Source organism: Diadema antillarum, unplaced genomic scaffold (assembly GCF_040938485.1).
Source record: "Diadema antillarum isolate AM-2024a unplaced genomic scaffold, OU_Dant_1.0 seq00001638_RagTag, whole genome shotgun sequence".
In the NCBI taxonomy this organism is placed as follows: domain Eukaryota; kingdom Metazoa; phylum Echinodermata; class Echinoidea; order Diadematoida; family Diadematidae; genus Diadema; species Diadema antillarum.
Window position 1 is genome coordinate 251,175 of NW_027272344.1, and position 19,853 is coordinate 271,027.

Consider the following 19,853-nt stretch of genomic DNA (forward strand, 5'->3'; position numbering starts at 1 on the left):
GTTATTTTTATTTCTTTACTTGCATTTGAATCAATCACAAAAGTAGAAGAGAGAAATTGAATGGTACAGTCATAATCTAATTTTGTACAGCATGGCCTTGGTATCAACTAAAATAAAAGTTGAAGTTACCGAGATGAAACAGCGCAACCAAATTTAGCTATATATCACAAGAATTTGAAGAAATGTGTCCAATCTATCAGTTTCAATGACTTGCAAATTGTGTATTTTTTTCCCTTACATTTAGTTCTTCTGTCCTTTGGCAGCCAACTTTACATGTAACCTTTAAAAACAGCAGCACAGCGCCAATCTGGCCAGAATACATTCCTGCATTCCTGGCACTGCTGGAATTGGCACCCGATAAGTCATCAACCCATTGCTTTCCCCCCATCATGCACCTGTTCGTGACTGTGTCCGACACAATTCATACAACAGCACGCGGGACTATGCACACACCCATCTAATCTTCTGCTAAAGTTAAGTACTGTTTTGAGAGACTTCACTCCTCCTTGACAATGAAATCAAATTTTCATGGGCAATCTCTGTTGTTGCTGTTGTTGTTTCTTGAGTCATGCTTACAGACTGTGTGTCCCTTTTACAACAATGGTCCTTTCATAAGCTGGTATATTGAAGACCTTTCCTCTAAATAATAGAACTAGAAACTTCTTTATGATGGAGGGGAAAATAATACTATAGACTTACGATGAATTTATTCAGACAAAAAAAAATCAAACCATTTCTTTTTCAAACATTTTTGTGTATTCTTGGTTAATACGGAGTTGGTTTTTCATTTCTTTGAACAAAAAATTCTAAGGTGTATTGACTTAAGATTTCATACAGTATACTGGGAGACATTATTTTGTAAACATACAAAATTTCATGATGTTTGCAAAAGGCTGCAGATGTAAAATGCATTCAATTCTCGGTATTCTGCATGCCAAACAAATGGTTTGATTCCTAGATTTCCTTAAAACATAACCTGTTGATGACTGTGGTAGTTATGGGGGTATAGAGTTATGTTGTGACATACTGCACATGACTGAGCACAAAAACCAAAAAAAAAAAAATCATTTTTATATGTACAAAATACTCATTACAGCATCTTACAGTTCCTGCATGCCGAAATTTTTTGGTAAAACTATTGTGGTCATAAACATACTGATCATGATATCTGTAACATATTGATCAATTTTCAGACACATAACTTTTTGAATGAAAGATATTATTCAGAGGGGTGAAGGTTCAGGTTCGCACTGCCGGCAAGCAGGGACAGCCTGGTGGTAGTGTCGCTGCCCGTAAAGCAGTAGATGACAGGTTCGTGTCCCACTGGTTCCTTTTTTCCAACATGTTTGTTAATTAAAGATCAGCAGTTCTCTCATAATGCTTTGCACATAATGCTTTGCACAAGGATGTCATATCCTTCACAACATGAAATTTTTGCCTGGCATTCTGCAAACATACAAATACAAGTTTATGTGAGCATATTTCAAGAGCTGATGCATGCATGCTGCTACCACAAGTGGGAACATGCTTGAATTTTTTTTTTCTTTCACTTGCCAACAGACAAGCACATGCTAAGATACCAGTAGAATAATCATACATATTATACATTAATTAGCTTCATTCCCAGATCACCAAACAAGATTCACACAGAAACCCCTTCCACAAACTAGAATATATGAAAGAAAATTCACGGTTGTAAAACATGCAGTTGCATGGAGGCTGCACATTACAGACTCAAGACAAGATTGCCACAAAAAATAAATCAATGTAATTGTATTGAATGTTCTCTGAAATTCTGATTATCAGACACCCAACATACCTGTCCTTGTCGGATAAGGAAGCTTTTTTATTCTTTGCAAATTTTGATATAATGTATTGGCAAAGGATTTATTCCATTCACTCAAATACCATGAGAAACCCATAAATTGTATGATACCTTATTTCCACTTCTAAAGTGGACAACTTTCCTTTTAGGAGCACCTCCTACAACTGCCTGATGTAATTGTATTGAATGTTCTCTGATCAGGAAAAAATATGATCACTTCCTACATATGCTCCAAGGCCATCTTAAAATTTTAGAATTAATCTTTTCTTCCTAAATGAGGTGGAAAGGAGAATAAAAAAGAAGAAGAAGAAAGAGGAACTCTGGATATAAATTCACACCATTCAGTTGTGCCAAACCAAGGAAGGAAAAAATGGTTAAATTTAGGACAGTATGCCATGTTTTAAAGGTTCACTGCACAATTTCACTCCAGCACGGTGCGTGCGTGTACGCGTGCTGCGGGGGCAGAGTGGAGATGGAGGTACTCCACAGCCCCCCTTTCTCTCTCTACAAGATCTTGGCTAGCCCACCTGTTTGCCGGGAGAGGGAGAACGTTCAACTGGGGGCAGTACCTCCTGTTTGGCCACAGGCACGATGACCGGTGGCGTGAAGTCAAAGTCGTCGAAGCGGTCATCGCTGATGTTCGGCGATTTGATGGGGTTGTACTCCGGCAGGCTCTTGCTGTATGAGGCGTCTGGCTCCCTCACCTCTCGCGGCTTCTTTTCGGCACTCGACCTCTGCTGTGAATGTATATCAACACAACAAATGCAATAATTCATGTACATCGATATGTATTCACATACTATGTAGGAGAGAGGCACATTTTTCAATTAAGAATGATTGTATGTAAGGCCCAGATGAATACACAAAAATATAATCTCCAGGAAAAAAAAAATGTATATATATATGTATAAATATATTCATTTGTTACAAAATATGAAAATCTGCCCGTATGACCCATCCTCACTGAAATTAAAAAAAAAAAACAACAAGAGACCTACCATGCCATGATGAACATGTTCTGAAAACTGATTTCAACATTACTCACTTTTTGACATGTATTTTCTAAACATCTCCAGCAGGTCATAACAAAATATGAAGCTTGATACCTTCTTTTACTCTTCACTATGTTGCAGAATTTATATAATTTGTCTTCTTAATGCTGTTCCTCAATTAGATCTCCATAAAATCTGTATATTTGATTTGTTAGATGATCAGTATATAAAATGTACACATGCTAGAGTATAGTTGAAGAGAACAAACACGTGCTCTTCTCTGGTTATTGCATCGATTCCATCGTAATGCAGTCCAACCTCTCCTATCCGGCCTCCTTTTATCTGGATCTCTCTATTATCCGGACACAATCTCGCCATGATTTTTTTTCTTCAATCTAATTATTATGGGGAAAGGGGAATTCTAAACTCCTGTACACTATATATTATTCCAAACATAAACATACATTCACATCAAATTTTGATCTAAATAACATGCTTTCAGACATTCACCACCCCCAAATCACATCGAGAATGTGGACATAAAACTTTTCATTAAATCAGGGCACGGTACAGGCGATCGTTCATTGAGCAAAATATCAGAAAATTCTGAATGCAGACGAGGTGACGAGGATGTGACATGTTCACGCAAAATTAATACATGTACATGTAGCTACCATTGGGTAGGCAGCTGTGTCTATCAAACATTGAGTCTCCCATATCCGGCCAAATCCCTATCCGGATGAGCGCTGGTCCCAACATGTCCGGATAGGAGAGGTCAAACTGTACTATATGTTCAATATAGCACTTGACACATCACAGCAAACAGACCAGTATGCAGACAGACAGACAGACAGACAGATATATAGACTGAGAAATACACAAACAAATAGACATATATAGACAGACAGATCACATCGACAGATCACATCTCCCCAGATATGGTACCACTTACATCGGCTGTCGATAGCTGGTTCATGTAATCATATCTGCTGTCAGGAACCGTCGGCTTGGTGACTGTTGATGAGGCTGCACGACAGAAGCAATATCAGACAGAAGACAAAGAAATGAAGAGATTAAAACAAAATTATGCATAATCAGCCAATATATTGGATATAACCACTCCAAACTATGGAATGAAAAATGACATGCAATGATTGAAGATGAGCTGAATCAATGCTGAGGGTGTAAATACAGCATATTATATCAAATTACGATTCCAACACACACCAGTACATCAGTTGAATAGTGAGGTGATGTTAAAACTGAACCACATTCACAATGCTTGCATTTTACAACTGGAGTGTGAAAAGAAATTATCATCTAGAGCTGATATTGACACATCATGTACAGTGTACATTAATATACAATGGACACAGTTATAACCATCACATAAATGACATTACATGGAAGCAAGACAAAGTGGTGATATTGAAAGGACAGAGTAGACATACTCTTCCACTTCGTCACAAAATCATTCTCCTAGGAGCAAGAATCCGTGGTGATTCTTATCCTAAAACAGAAATAGGAAAGAGTAAATCCACTGGGCTGGAGTGGGAGGTTGTCCATCGTATTGACCAAAACAGATGATCATCTCTGGGCTGCATTCTTCCTTGTATCTGCCGACCACCTTTACATCTATTGTATTTATTTTCTTACTTCATTTGTACATGACCAACATAATAAATACATAAACATACCCAAATTGGAACACACTTTTTCTGCTTCTTTTGGTGCTGCAAAGTTTTTCCCACACAAACAGCACTGAATGAATAAAATCTCAAAGGATTAAATTCTTAAAGTCCAAATTTTCACTGGACTCTGAAATATACGTACTGCAGCAAAACTTTCATGAAGAGCTCATATAACTTTTACATATTACAAGCAAAGAACAGAAAAAAACTTATTGAGTAAAATCATAACAATTCATGCTAAAAAAGGACAAGTCAAGAAGAATACAGACCACAGGTACAGTGTAAATGATTGGTTTTCTCCTGTGAGACATTTCCTTTATGTGCTAAAAATGTTATTTGCAGATAATGGTACATTATACAATGTATGTTATATTACACCCAACAAGACCCAAAGCATACATTCAAATGACAATGTCTACCAGTAGTTGTAATAAATCAGCCTATATGATTAAATTTCTGCCATTCAGCTGTAAATGGCACTTGTTCCACTGGAAGCAACTGTAAGGGCCCTTGAACTACTTATACAGACTCTACTGGGGGAAAGGAATGTGACAGCATCTTTTAATTTCTCACAGTTGAACCCTTAATGCAATCTGATATCATACCCACACTCCTCTGTTGTACATGAATGCTAACTTCCAGCACAAGATGGCAGATATCCAAAGAGTTATACATTTGAGGGCTCCTACTTATCTCGAGCACTTATCTCCTACATCACATGATTCGTGAGTGATGCTGCACACTCTGTATTTCTCTTCTTGGATGTTTTGAGTGCTTCTCTTGCAGGATATGATACAATTGCCCATGTGTCTGATGTTGCCAAACTGAACACTGACTGGGGTGTTTTTGTATGATTTTGTTAGAAATTACACTGAAAAATGAGTTTCAAGATCTGATGTATTTTGATTCAAAATGAAATAACTTAGAGAGGATCTACCCAAGTGTGCACTAGGAGATATCAGTGTGTTTCATGGCTTAGCCGGGCACGTCTTCTACAGTTACAACCCTCATCCCATGGTAGAGCCTCCTAGATGTTTAACCAAGCAAATCAAATTACAGTAGACATTTCAGTAGCAGCGAAGTCGTTTAACCAGCGTAGTAATATGAGGATCTTTTTCTGACATGTGCTCTTTTTCATCAGCCCGTGACAGCCATGACACGCTTGCTGGTCTCCGATGTCAACCTGACTTTCTGGCTACCATTAACAACCCTTTACATTCATGAGAAATGGCATCTTACCACGCTTTTACACAATAAAATAAAGGTAATATGTACCACCCAACCAAAAATATGAAAATAAATTTCAAACAATCAGAAAATGCTACATTCTCTTCCTAAATTTCATGCCTTGTCAGATGCATGTGACATTCAATTGCTACGTTCACTTCTACCTTACATTCTGCTTCTATGTCCTAACTGCCCTAATCAATGCTGCACTATACAGCTGCTCTTTAAATGTCTCAGATTCTTTTTTTTTGGGGGGGGGGGGAGTGGGAGAGAAGGGGAGGGGACGTACTGTTCTTCTGGCTTTGAACATTGAATCTAGTAACACATAACAAGTGCACAACCTAAAACATATTATTATAAATCTTAGTCTGTGATATATTGTCAAAACCAGTTCATCTTAATAAAAAAAAAGTGAACACACGACTACAGATTCTATTTTTTAAATAATACAATATCATTCATCAATTCAGTGACAGAGAGTAAATGAAATATGACAACTTCATGATTCTTGAAATAAGACATCTGTAACTTATATATGTCCAGTCTTTGAAGATATTATTTGCTATTCCTCATATGCATCTCATGGTATTTTCAGACACCTAGCACCTAAAAACATTACTCTTATCATGCTAAAATATTATCACACCTACAAATGTAATATATCCACACAGTGATACCAACATGCAACCTCACATCCATCGCTGAGTCTGATCTTTACTGACACAATCATGACTACTTTATCAAATAATTAGCATCATTACTGCTTTGCAGTTTTCATTCTAATCGTAAACATAATCGCTCATCAGCATAAGGTAGCATCATTCGCGATGATCATAATGGAACATACTGGAAGGAAGTGAAAATGAGGAGAGGAACACACATCTGCCATCTGTCTTCAGTATCTCATAAGTCGGTTCCCTAATTCTCCGTGCCTCATTGACTACAAGCACGCTTCTCTCAAAACCATCCGTCAAGCCGGGCATCTCCTTCGCTATTTTCACACCCTCCATGTCCCCCATCCATGCTGCAGACACTTCTTACAAATTATTTTCTCTTGCCTATATCTCATATTAAAAATACATTACAAAATGTAAGGAGGAACTTATCTTGTGTCACATTCTTGATCACTATATGACACCAAGAGCCCAAGTGTATAATCAAAATGATTGCAATTACAGAAAGCTGCAATAACTGCAACTACAAAGGTGACATTAAAGAAACAGCGAATCAGCCATGAACATAACAAAAATGTTGCTCCAATAACTGCAATTATTGGAACTTCCATTACTTGAAAATATTTCCTTTAGTACATCCAAGGTTTAGTACTCAAAGGGAGTCTTGGGAAGTTTTCTTTTAGCGAAAAGCAATATTGGAGGCTTATTTCAAATTGAAAAACAGGGTTTCTCAATTAATCACCAGTACACACAAACTTTGGAATCATTTTCATAACTGTGTTATCATCTCGTGCAAATCAAAGTAGACTAATAGTATAAAATAACGTATACAAAGTTTTGACAATGACTGCTCGTACTTTTGCTGTTGAAACTGCACAGGCATAATCATACAGAAGTGACAACAGAGAATCTTCAGTTTAATTTGATCTGATTTGACTATCAAATAATAATTTCAATTCTATGAATTACAGGGAAAGACAGCTGAAATGGTAAGGCTGCATAAAAGGAGGAGCATTCAGCAGTTAAAGCATGGAGAAGTGATAGGAATGAGCACCAATTGAGATGGGAAGAGGCAAGGAAGGATAATTCTTGAAAGGAGGTATCATTAGGGCCTCATTTCAATAAAGATGTTTAGATAGGATAGCAACTCTTGCTGGAACAGCAACATTCCATAGCAACAGCCAATCAGGAAGCTATATTCTTGTCGTTACCATGACAATTGCCATTCCAGCAAGAGTTGCTATCATATCAACTTTTTATGAAATGGGGCCCTGGTCTCCTACCCAGCCCTTCTATGCTTGCTTTAATTTGAGCACCCTTCCACTGATGAGGCGGACTGAATTCCGCCGAGAGGTATCGATGACCCCCTCCCCCACCCCCAAATGGAAAAAAACAAGATCGGGTTGTTATTACGCCGCCCCGCCCGACATCTACACAGGCTGCAAATACTGGCTTGCTTGGCTGGCGTGCAAAGCTAAATGTTATTTTTAGCGGCCCAAATTGGCCCGGAGGAACGCCACAGAGTGCGAGATGGCCGCAACATAACAGGGCACGGGTCTGAAATTGGTTCCGAAGTGAAAAATAATTTGAAAAGAATTCTAGACAGAGACCAGCAAGATTAAGTTGGATCAAGTAATATGTACATCTATCAGTCTGAGGTTTCTCCCTGCATCTCCAGATGGAATTTTATCATTCTGTTGAAAGAATTGTGGCTATGTTCTGCCATACAGCTCCTACAAAAAAAAAAGATTCCCAATCTAACAGACTAAATACATAAAGATCTGCAGGCATTTCTATTTTTGTGCTCTTGTATATTTACCATTTCTGAAAAGTTGTGCTTAAAGGTAAGCAGCGAAAAGCCATAAAAGTTATTTTGAGAAAAAATGCATTGCAAAAAAACCCAACAACAACAAGCAAGGATCCATAAAATGTACACTTTGCCTTATACTTTTATGAGTCATGGAATACACTTTAATACTCACTAAAACAAAGACAAAACAGCAATTGGACTGGGTTTTTGAAACACAACCCAGCAAAGTTTGTGATAACTAGCGTGAGTCCACTGCAGTACTACTTGAAGTTCTGGCTATCATGGTACTAACTAAGTACCATCGACAAAGAATGCACAGGTTGGTAATGTGCCTGTGTGAAAGCAGTCCAGCAGTACATGTTTCCCCCTTCCATAGTCAACTGCATGTGCCATAGAGCAATGCAAAATATTGATCTAACATGAGATATGAATAGAGCGTGCACTGATGGGCTCACAAACTCTTTTGTTATACATTATACAGGCACCCGAATGGGGTCAACGAAAGTCAACATTCAGTGAGTTCAGCCTTGATTGCTACGTATCATCTTTATATGAGTTTTATAGCAAAAACAGGTGCACTAACTGTGTTAGAAAAAGGTAGAGAAAAAAAATTTAAAAGGTAGACAAAAATACACACGGTTTTGATACAGAATAAGAACAGACATTGATAGAAGAAACTCTAATCTTTAAATGAAAGTTATTTTTCTGGCAGGCGTAACACAAATTAACATGAATTTAGGCCACAAATGCTGACACTCTTACCAACAATTTGGGAATCTTGTACATATACCAGTAGGGGGGCATTTCATGAAGCGTTTTGTCAGATATTTTTTCGGACAAAATGTTTTAAGCTACTGAAATCCTTGCATCTGAATGGCTGAGAGCAAATTTGTAAGACAAATTTGTCAGACAAAACGCTTCATGAAATGCCCCCCTTGGTTCCCATATGAGTTGACGCTACAGGAATCTGGTATGGTTCCCGTAACATATGCAAGTAAAATCCATCATTATGGAAGAGGTGCTTGCTTATTATAAGGCAATATGAGAACAATAAAAATAAAAAAATTACGAAAGGAAAATTCTGAACATGAACATAAAATTTCAACTGTCTTCCAAAAGAAACAGAAAAGATTCTCCTTTTAGTTAGAACTCCCATCATTCTGTTTATATGCCATCAGTTGACACATAAGAGACTTCAGTAATGGTTGTACTTTTTCCACAAGCTTGATTTCGTCAATTTGCACTTAATTCACTGGCATACAAGCCGATTTGAGTGATGATGAGCATATTTCCCTTGGACAGTGGTAGAAACAAGTTATGTGTCAGTGATTTGAATCAACAAAGACAATTAGAATATTTCAGTAATTTTTCTTTTATCTTTCCCAGAATTTAAACAACAAGACATCATCTACAATGTATTACACATTATGACACAATAATGTATTTATAGGAGATAAATGACAGAAATTATACCATCTACATTACAAGATAAAGATTATGAATTATACCGTTTGCTCTCACAGAGGATGTTCTAGGTGGAGGATGATACTTTGCAGGTTTCCATACTTTCTTTGCCTTGCCTCCAACATCAACATAAGTGGAGGGAGTTGATACTGTTGCAGCAACGGATGAAGATGTTGTAGAATCAAATGGAGAACTAAAAGATGTGGATGCAGCGAGAGATGCCGAAGGTGATGATGATGATGATGATGATGGTCGAATGGATGATGATGATGATGATGATAATGATGGTACTTCACAAGGGAGAGTACCTTGAGTATGCACCTGTTGCCATGACAACTGAGGGGCTGCGGCAGAATGCGCCGGGGCAGCAAAGTTGGATGCCACAACTATCTTGGGCTGACAGCTGGGCTGATCTTGCGGAAATGAAGGTTCACTTTTCTGGCCAAAAGAGGACTGATATGGAACTTGCTCAGGTGGATATGTTGGTCCGACAGCGGCTAACGCTCCTCTCTGATTCGCTACCGACTCTGAATAATGCGACGGATGCTTCGGTGTTCCGCATCCAAACAAAGAAGAACGCAGCGTCATCTCGCTGTGATCCGGGAGTGAAGACGACAGATAACTCTGTTTGTGGATTTGCGGCGAAAGAGCCGACACGTTCTGCGACTGAGTCGGGATGGGTATGGGCGGAGTGGGCCTAGCTGACGGAATGGAGGAAGATGACATCGACGCTGGGGATGATAGCGATGTTGCATGGGCTGCTATCGCCATGGGGTTCGGTGCAGCGACAGAATAGGGCGGGGCCATACTTTGGGCAGACCCGGGCACGCTTTGGGTGGTCCCAACTAAATTCTGCGAATGTCCACTCAAAGGATATGTTGCCGTCGGTATGGTTGGAACTGTTGACGAATTAACACTTCCAGTCTGGCTGGAAACTGAGGTATCGGTGGCGGATGGAATGGGAAACGGTGGAGGAGACACAGCGGAGGATGGAGAAGTGTCCGTCTTTTTGCCCAGCTGCCCGAGACGTGGACATTGGGGAAGCTGCTCCAGCAAAATGGTGAGAATGTCCGAGGTGAGAGGTCCGGGGTCCGTGTTGGTCCGCCTCATCACTTTGCGCTTCGTGCGGCCGGTTGGCGGCTTGGCAGCCGTCACCTTGGTCAGGTCCTCCGTGCTGGAGCGGCGCTGCGGGTACTGCACCATCTCGAACGTCGGGTTGTTGTGAAACAGACCCTTCTTGCTGGGTCCAAATGGCCGGAAGGCCTGGGTGAATATCATGTTTTTGATGCGAATCAGCTGCAAAAGTCCCAGGGCAGGAAAAGATTTTAGCGCAGGAATCCTTCCAGTACCCTCTGGAATGTCGATTGGTAGTGAAAGGAGAACCACACCACTGGCAGGGCAGCTAACGAACTAGAGCCGACAATCCTATGATCAGCCTTGCGCACTGACAGGGACATTGATACACAAACGCATTCCACTGGGTCACTGGTTCAGCTTCCAGTTGCCACTGGCAATCCAGAGGGCTGGGGGCCCCCCACACACACATGGCATTCCTTTCCAATAACAGAGAGAGGGGTGAATAAACATGTCTTTCAGCAAACTCTCCACAGAGAATCAGGGCCACTTGTAAACCTTCACCTCTAACCCACAAAACAGTGAGTGGGATTTGCCTAAATACAACGCAGCTCATCTGAAAGGCATTATGAGAGGTTTTCCATCATTATTTTTTCATCAAAATAACTGCATGCTTGAAATAACTCTTTTTTCCCTATTCAGTCCTAACCTACACGACAGCGCTCACTGCTGCTCTCTATAAGTCTTATTCTCGGAATTGGCTTTCAGGAATGTTTGCAAGATAAAAAAACCTGTAAATGCTGCAATAATGTCACAATCTTCAGAATAGCTAAATGGAGCTTTGACTGGGGATGTAAAATTGCACCAAAACACCACCTATTTCACTCTAAAACTTCAGGCCCCTTGGTATCATAATGAGGAATAAGGCTTTCCTTTGATTTGCTCTCTGTGACTATAAATATATATGTAATCTACTTCATAATGAAAGTACAAATAATGAGATATTGACAAAGCAATAACAATACCATTTTCATTTTCAACAATTATATAATAATCATACAGTCCTGTAGTTACTTTAGTACCATATTCATTAAATTATCATTATTGCTATTATCATTATTATTATCATCATCATCTCCTTTACTGTTATTATTAGAACAAAGATAGCTCGGTCAATTTGATGCAATTTCTGTTCCAGCCCATTCCAGTACGACGAAAGTTTTTCATTTCTTAACCAGGAAAGCATGAAATCAACAAGATACCATAATCAGAATAGTAGTGACACAACACTCAGAACAAACTGATCTCCAAAGAACTCGCAGAGCGGTAAACACCCCATCATGGGACGGCCAACATTCTTCCCTGATACATGATGTTCTTCCAACGATGCGAGTTGTCACACGCCGGACGACATTCTGATAACGTGGCTCACATCAAATGCACATGTCCTGACAGACCATGACGAATGGTGTGATCTAATTACGCTCCAATCACCGAAAGGATTCCACCCTCACATAGCCTGGCAACATCAGCCTTACAAAAAAACATACAAACAAACAAAATTCCGTTCTTTATGTAATCCAAAGGACTCTTACAAAGCTGACTGAACATACTTCTGCGTGCAGACAGTCCATTTCCACCTTAAAGATGTAGTACTATACAATAACACATTCTACGACAACAATGCTCTTTCTCGAACCATTCCCATTCTAAAGCATGCCAGAAAGAAAGACACAATCACTATCGTGTAGTAACGATGATGCAATGGTAATCGCATTCCCTATCAGCTTTGCCATTGCTGTAATTTATAATTTCATCACCATTCAATCAGTTCAGCTAAATCCTTCTTCTTTTTCTTTTTCTGATTAAGTCTGCCTCCTTCAATGGGCTGAAGATTCTTGCAGACTGATAATGATACATCTACTTTGAAAGAAGTAGAAACAATCTGATAAGACTTAAGAGCAGGCTCAGAAAAATTAAATCAACCTCACATATAAAGTCCTCCAGACCTAGATTTTTTTTTAAAAAGAAGGAAATGTTGTGTTTTTAAAAATGTCCATAAGTGCAATATCTATACCCCTCGATATTTCAACACCCCTATTTTTTCAAACAACCATTACCATTTCCATGTTTGGTGCAGTTGACTTCAGACACTATTCATTATACTACAGAGATTTTTGGTTGCAACGCAGGTTTGCATCTTGGAGCTTGTTATTGACTTTCAAAAATCTTGTAATCACTGGCAAAAATTGATCCACCCAAAGTGTGTTGTTCAAGATATTGTTTTTCTGCCACAAATTTATTCATAATGGTGTAACTGCTGCTTCTAAAAGCACTTACTCCTCAGGGTAAAAATAATTGAATTGTTGTATCGAAATTCAAATAAGCTTGTAGTAGATACTTGCAGTTTAACAGCAGCATCATAATCCAAATTGACGCTGTCAACTGCACATAGCGGGATAAAGCTACAGAAACAGCTGAATAGTTGATGGGCCTAAATTGCACATTTTTATGAGATGCTGATTGAGTAGAAGCTCGCAGGACAGCAAGATGCTTGTAGTCACACAACAATATACAATCATAAATCCAAGCAAGGAACAATTCTCATATCTGCAGAAATTGCAAAGAAACAGATCCCAGTGGAAATCCAAAGAAGCAAAATGATTCCTCTATCCCAAGATCATATTAATCAAAGCCGAGGAGCCACATCCAGCAAATTCCTATGTCCAGAATCATATCCCAATCATAGGGGCATATTGGAAGATCTCTGACAATTAAGCAGTGTTTCTAAAGGCGGATATACATAGAAAGCAGTCAGATGATATGACAAATCACTGCGATACATCTCTTGCACAAAATTGTCCCTTGAAAATGAGAAATACACACTGAGGAGTGAAAACGTTTGGAGAACTCGAAATAAATCGAGAGAGGTGGACATCGACGGAGGACAGTGATGGAATGCTGATGACACTCGGCAATTAGGAGCATCCCTCGGGAGCGACTGTAGCTACTGTCGTGCCAGTTTGAATGTCCAGATGCTCCGCATCCCCTGGGCAATATTGCAGGCATTCGCATCCTCCGCCAAATTGCAACATCAAGATCGGGTACTATTGATTCTCTCCTCCCACCCTCATTGTCGTCTCACTCTCTGATCTTTCCCCCCTCCCTCCTCCCCTCCCCCCCCCCACCCCCACTTCCTCCTTTCTCACTCCCCTTCCTCCTCTCTTCCTCTGTTTCCTGCTGCCGTAGTTTATCTGTTATTGACACATCTCTACCAGCCTCCTTTTCTCTGTTTCACAGTATCCTCATCATATCCTCTTTGGCTCTTTCTTTCTTTCGCTCCCTCCCCCCCCCCACTTCTCTCTGCCTCTCTCCTTCCAACTCTCCCTCTCTCTCTCTCTCTTTCTCTCTCTCTCTTTCTCTCTCTCCCTGTTTCTCCCTTAAAGGGATAGTATAGTTTTCTTTGAGATGGGGGATTCAGACTTGAAGTTTTTGCAAGATAATTAGAAACCACATATGAAATATTAAAGAGCATACAATTCTAAGAGGAAGTTAAAGTTTATTTGGTGAAAATTGGTTTTGAAATGACAGAGATATCCAAAAACAAAGTAAAAACAAAGTGGTCCTAATTAAAGGTGGGTCCCACATTTAATTAGGATCTCTTTGTTTTTGGGTACCTCGGCCATTTCAAAAAAATTTTCATCAAATAAACTTTCACTTTCTCTTTACTAGAATTTTATGCTCTTTCATATTTCAGAAGAAGTTTCTCATCATCTCATAATAAAAAGTTGGAAACCTGAAGCCCCATCTCAACCAAACTATACCATCCCTTTAAGGCTTCCCTGGCACATCACTATAAACCTGCCCTTCTCTCTTTCTCTCTCTCTCTTTCTTTCCCTCCTCCTACCCCTGATGGTACGGTCCCCTTTCTCTTCTCACCTGTCATGCATCAGTCTGATGTTTGATCCATTTCACACTCGAGGGCATCCACTATTGACATTGGTCTTCCCCCTCTCAATATGCTAGCTGTAGCAGCCATGGGCCAAGCAGCCTAGAGAAGGGGAATCTCAACCAGGAGTTCCCTCTCAACAAAAACCCCGAGACAAAAAAAAGAAAGAAAGAAAGAAAAGAAAAACCCCAAAAGGTCACTGCAACACTGAAACAATTTGATGTAATTGTGTGCCGCAGATGTAGGACCACAATAACGACAGGAGAGTTACAATGTGAACACAGAGGAAACATCACTGTGATGCAGCAAACAACTCACTACACTCAAATCATCCAAAGTAATCATGTTAACGTGGCCTTCTCTTCCCCCTTGAGACATGGATGCTGTCCTAACAAGCAGCAAATCATCTCCAACCTACTCTCAATTCCCCCACTTTCTCACAAGCGCAGCAAAGAGCACTGCAAGCCACCAACTGTTTGTCCACCAAATATTTAACGAATCCAGTTCCTAACATCAAAAGCTGGCATACTCCTTCCATAGTATTCTTCAGCTCACTAAAAAAAGCATCACATAAAACAACAACACAAATACAACAATGACATTTCAATTCAGCGGTTAAAAATGCACCAATTAATATTTCTGATCCCCTACGTTAAAAGTCTCCATGACACAAAAAGGTCACTTCAGTAATAGCTGCCATTATTAGCCCTTTATCTGCTCTCTTTCATTTTGCAGAGGGGAAAAATGCTTGTAAGATGTGCATTTAAGATAATGTTTGTAAGTTGACTCTAACCAATATAATAGAAGCACTAATGTTTGGCAAGAAACTCTACCTGTCAAAGTGCTTACTCCATACACTTGTATATAATGCATGAATACTAATGTCTAACAGGGAGGACAGTGTGTATGCTCAGTTCAAGACTTTACCAAGTTTTATCACCCATGTATTCTAGTTGGATGCATTTAGTGAGGAATTATGCTCAAAAACATCCACAGGTTTCTATCAACATTTACAACAAAAACAGAGAATAAAGTTCCTAATGAGTGATTAAGTTACTAATTGCTGATTGACACAACCCAACGATACATTTAAACTACCTCTCAAGCCACAGAGAAACTCTCCATAGCTTTGAGTTAACGTAGTCACACATGCCTTGAGCTGAACTACCAGATACCAAAATGGTGGAAGGTGAAATCTGCAATTAATTGGGGGTGACGAGAGGAACAGATGCCAACTAGTTGTACATGGCATCCCCTCCTTCAAAATAGCCCAGAAGTGGTAACAGTCTCACTGAGCAGGATATGCTACCAGTCTGCACTCAGTGTAACCAGGACTGACATCTGAGGTGCACTGATGAGGCCATCAGTGCAATGAGATAGGGACTGGTTATCATTTTTTGCCATATTTTTACAGAGGCTTCATAGTAAATATGTTGGGAAGATTTGACTTTTCACCCATCTCCACCTGCCTGAGCACTTTCTTATCATCACACATTTTATGCACAACAAGCTGCAAGGATAATACCACAGACTTTGTGACAGAGACGATCTCTTTCTTTCCATTCAATGATTTTTCATTCTTCTGTCGATCCTTCCTTGTGACAATGTAATATGGGAAGACAGACCAAGTTAGATGGATTGACAAACTAGCTGCACTTATACACTATCTTATAAGCTGCTATTTGGATGAATGCAAAGCATCAAACTGGTACCTGCAACAAATTTCAATCACAAACTTTAAACTTATGGACTTACTTCCATCATCCACTGTCTTACCCCGAATGAGATACAAAAAAAAAAAAAATACAGAGGAGGAGAAATATAGCGAGATTAAGTGCAGGGGAGCACTGAGAAATGCAGTGTGCGAAATATCAGTGTCCAGTAATTGCTGATTTAGGGGGCGAAGTATGCAAGCCTACAGAAGCCCCGCAATAAAAGTGTTCGGCCCAGAAACAAACAGCAGCGGCAGTCGAAATCAATAAACAACGTCTTCATCCTCGGAGCATGAAAAGTGATGCATATATGGCACCTCTCTTCCCCTCCCTCTCTATCCCTCCTCTCTGCCACTCTAGAAAGTGCACGGTACTTTCGGCCATCTCTGGAGATGGCACGCCGAGAAATCGCTGCGATCCATTACGCAGGGTACAGACGGACGAGATAAAAGCTGCACCTCTCTCGTTGAGAGATGAAGTGGCCATCAGATGCATGGCTCCAATAAAGAAGGAAAACACTTTTCTGGCACAGAAGTGGAAAGGGATATTCTATTCAGAAGCTCCCAGAGAAATCCACAAAAAGAAAAGAAAGACTTGACATTTTCCCTGATCTTTCTCTATCACAGAAATACTTTTTTATTCATAGAAATCTATGAAAAAGTTTTTGTTGTGGATTCAAAGCTTTCAGCAAGAATAATTCCAACTGATATAAAAATTTGGCTTATTTGCTTTGTTTTATCTATCTACTCATGGCAGTTTAAAACTTTCCCTAAGCTTACAGCTGTTTTTCAGAAGTTGTTCAAGAACAAGAACAACAACAGCACCAACAATCAGTCATAGGTATAGTGCCATAGTAAGTACGGTGCAGGAGCCCACAGATTTACAGAGTTGGAAGACTAAGTAGAAATTATACATTTTGTCTCAAAGCGTAAAAGGAGATGAGAAATATAAAGCATATACAAGGAAATCTGCCAAACCGAATGTGGACATAATTCTTTAAAATGTCCGGCCTGTTCCAAGGTTTTAAAAGAGACATCTACAGACACTGATTCCTATATCTCTCCTCGCTGTTCTTTTTACGCCACCGATAAAGCCGATAACCGACCGAAGGCTAACGTATGACATAAAAACATAATGCACATACACGCACAGTCCTTCTTTCAGAGCTGATGGTTATCCCTGACAATGATGAAGGACGAAAGAAAACTGAGGAAATCCTTCCAATCAAGCTGCAAACTTCTCGTTGAAGAATATCATGATCCACCACCCAACTCTCTGAACACGCCTCAATTCAGAACCCCCCACAGCACTAGATAGGACTTCCACATGGTTTTATCATGCTTTGATGCAGAATCTTCCACACAGAAGAAAGCGACAGCAAGGCCAGCAGCTCATTGAGTTTGAAAAGGTTGGCACACCAACGAGAAAGTTTTTTTTTTCTCTCCAAGCTCCCAAGATGCCAAAAGAAAAACAAAAAACTTTTGTCAATATTCCAGTGGGATTCCAAGCAGCAAAGTCAAGGATAGTACATTATGTTCTCTCATGAGTACAGTCAGATGGATACAACAGTAATGAGAGTAACCACCATCCAGTCCGATACCACTAGGGTTGTTTGGATGTGCCCAGTGGGAGGCGGTGACCTTTTCTCTCATTTGAAGTATAATGTACTGGTATGCCGGGCAAGAGCCGAGAACATTCGTTACCAGTCCACTCAGTCATCAGTGTGAGGATCCCGAGGATCCCACATTGCAGACTACAATGGAGTAATGGTGTCCCTTAATTGCACTGGGAAAACATACCATAGCATACATGTAACTGCACTAACCATCAGCTGGCATGTTTGATCAAAATACAAAGCAATAAGGGTCTATTCATCAAAGAAATGTCATTCAGATTCATATTAGACCACAAATATGATAGCATAATAGCAAGATTATATATCTATATATATATATATATATATATATATATATATATATCATGAATATCATTCACTATAATCTACAAAGTACACAAATGACCACATGGTTCCTAATATCATATTATACATGTACTTTTTCACCATACATTCAGAACAGAAATTATATCAGACGATTCACATTCAATCACATACAAAAACAAATAATGTTTATTCCATTTGGGTAGCCACAGCACTTCAGCCCTCAGAGCATCTCTAGAACAGGAAACCAAACAAACAGTTGTGGTGGCCATAACAGTGAGGTTAACATGCCTCTGAAATGACTAAACCACTCTTCAATCAAGCCATTACTGCAACTCTGAGCACACAACCCACCAACCTGACACACAGAAAAGGGATATGAAAATACCTAAGGGGGGGGGGGGGGGAGTAAACAGAACCCTCAATGACAAGAGACTTGGCACCCCTTTGTAACAAAATGTTATGATCCCCTCAAACTTTATACTGACTACATTTGAGGAAAAGTTAGGCACACATTGTGTGGTGTCCTATAGTGTGAGCCACCATATGCAAGGTAGAAAATCATTCTTTTTTTCAGCTTGTATCTAGCTCTGAAGAGATTTTCAATTCTATCTATCATCTAAAGAAATTCTATCATTATTATGGTATTTTTTTCACTACACACTATCTCTGATGACAAAATATACTTGACAGCATAGTGTGATTTTCTCCACTATCCAAGAGCATAAAGTTTAAATGTAAATGATTCCATAATATTTGCCATCTACATAAAAACACTTCAGCACTTACAGGTCCCATGCACTGCAAATACATGTCGACTTGTGTTGATTTATAGGTCCCTAATCATCACCTTTGTGGCAAAAATAATATCCAAATATGTGACATATATTTTATGATAATTTGTCTACTACTTTTCTTCAGACTACCTGGATATGCTGACAAAAAACCTTCCAAACCAAGATTCAGTCGATGACATAATCTGTCAATCACTAAAATGATTAGCAAAAGACAATGGAATGTACCTTCCCCTTGACTCAGCATAACTTGCATGATTTCATGCATGTCTTTTGTTAATCATATGAGTAAAATTTGCGTTGCTTATAGTTCCTTTAAGAATAGATGACTACCAATAACTAAAATCATACACCTAACCAAGCTCTACCATGAGCAAAAGTGCTTAGTCAAGAAAGTGATTAACTGTGATCGATGAATTGGGTCACTAGTGATAATTACAGATGTTGCAACTGGGTGCATGACCCACAAATCATCACCATGACAGGGTGACCCAATGTTGCTCCCTGTCCCAGATATTGACATACTACAGTCACGGCTCCACGCATCAGGGACTGCCCAGACCAGACGAGGTAAGTCCAAATAAGTTCAGTCACATGGGTAACTGATATCCCAAGTTTAGCACCCCAAACTACCAGCCCTTCCATCTGTTTATTCTTCCTTTCAGTCATAATTCCTTCTGTCATTCGAAAAAAATGAAAACT

General features: G+C 39.5%; 1 protein-coding gene across 1 annotated transcript in view; it reads right to left on the bottom strand.

Annotated features, from left to right (window-relative positions):
* LOC139711295 (uncharacterized) overlaps positions 1-19,853 on the bottom strand; it is a 190,100-nt gene that overhangs the window by 43,687 nt on the left and 126,560 nt on the right. Inside the window, exons 20-21 of the mRNA XM_071623200.1 lie at positions 3,770-3,843; positions 2,353-2,562 (exon numbers count right to left, since the gene is read on the bottom strand). Of these exons, the coding sequence (XP_071479301.1) occupies positions 2,353-2,562; positions 3,770-3,843 (284 nt within the window). The remainder of the gene's footprint in view (positions 1-2,352; positions 2,563-3,769; positions 3,844-19,853) is intronic.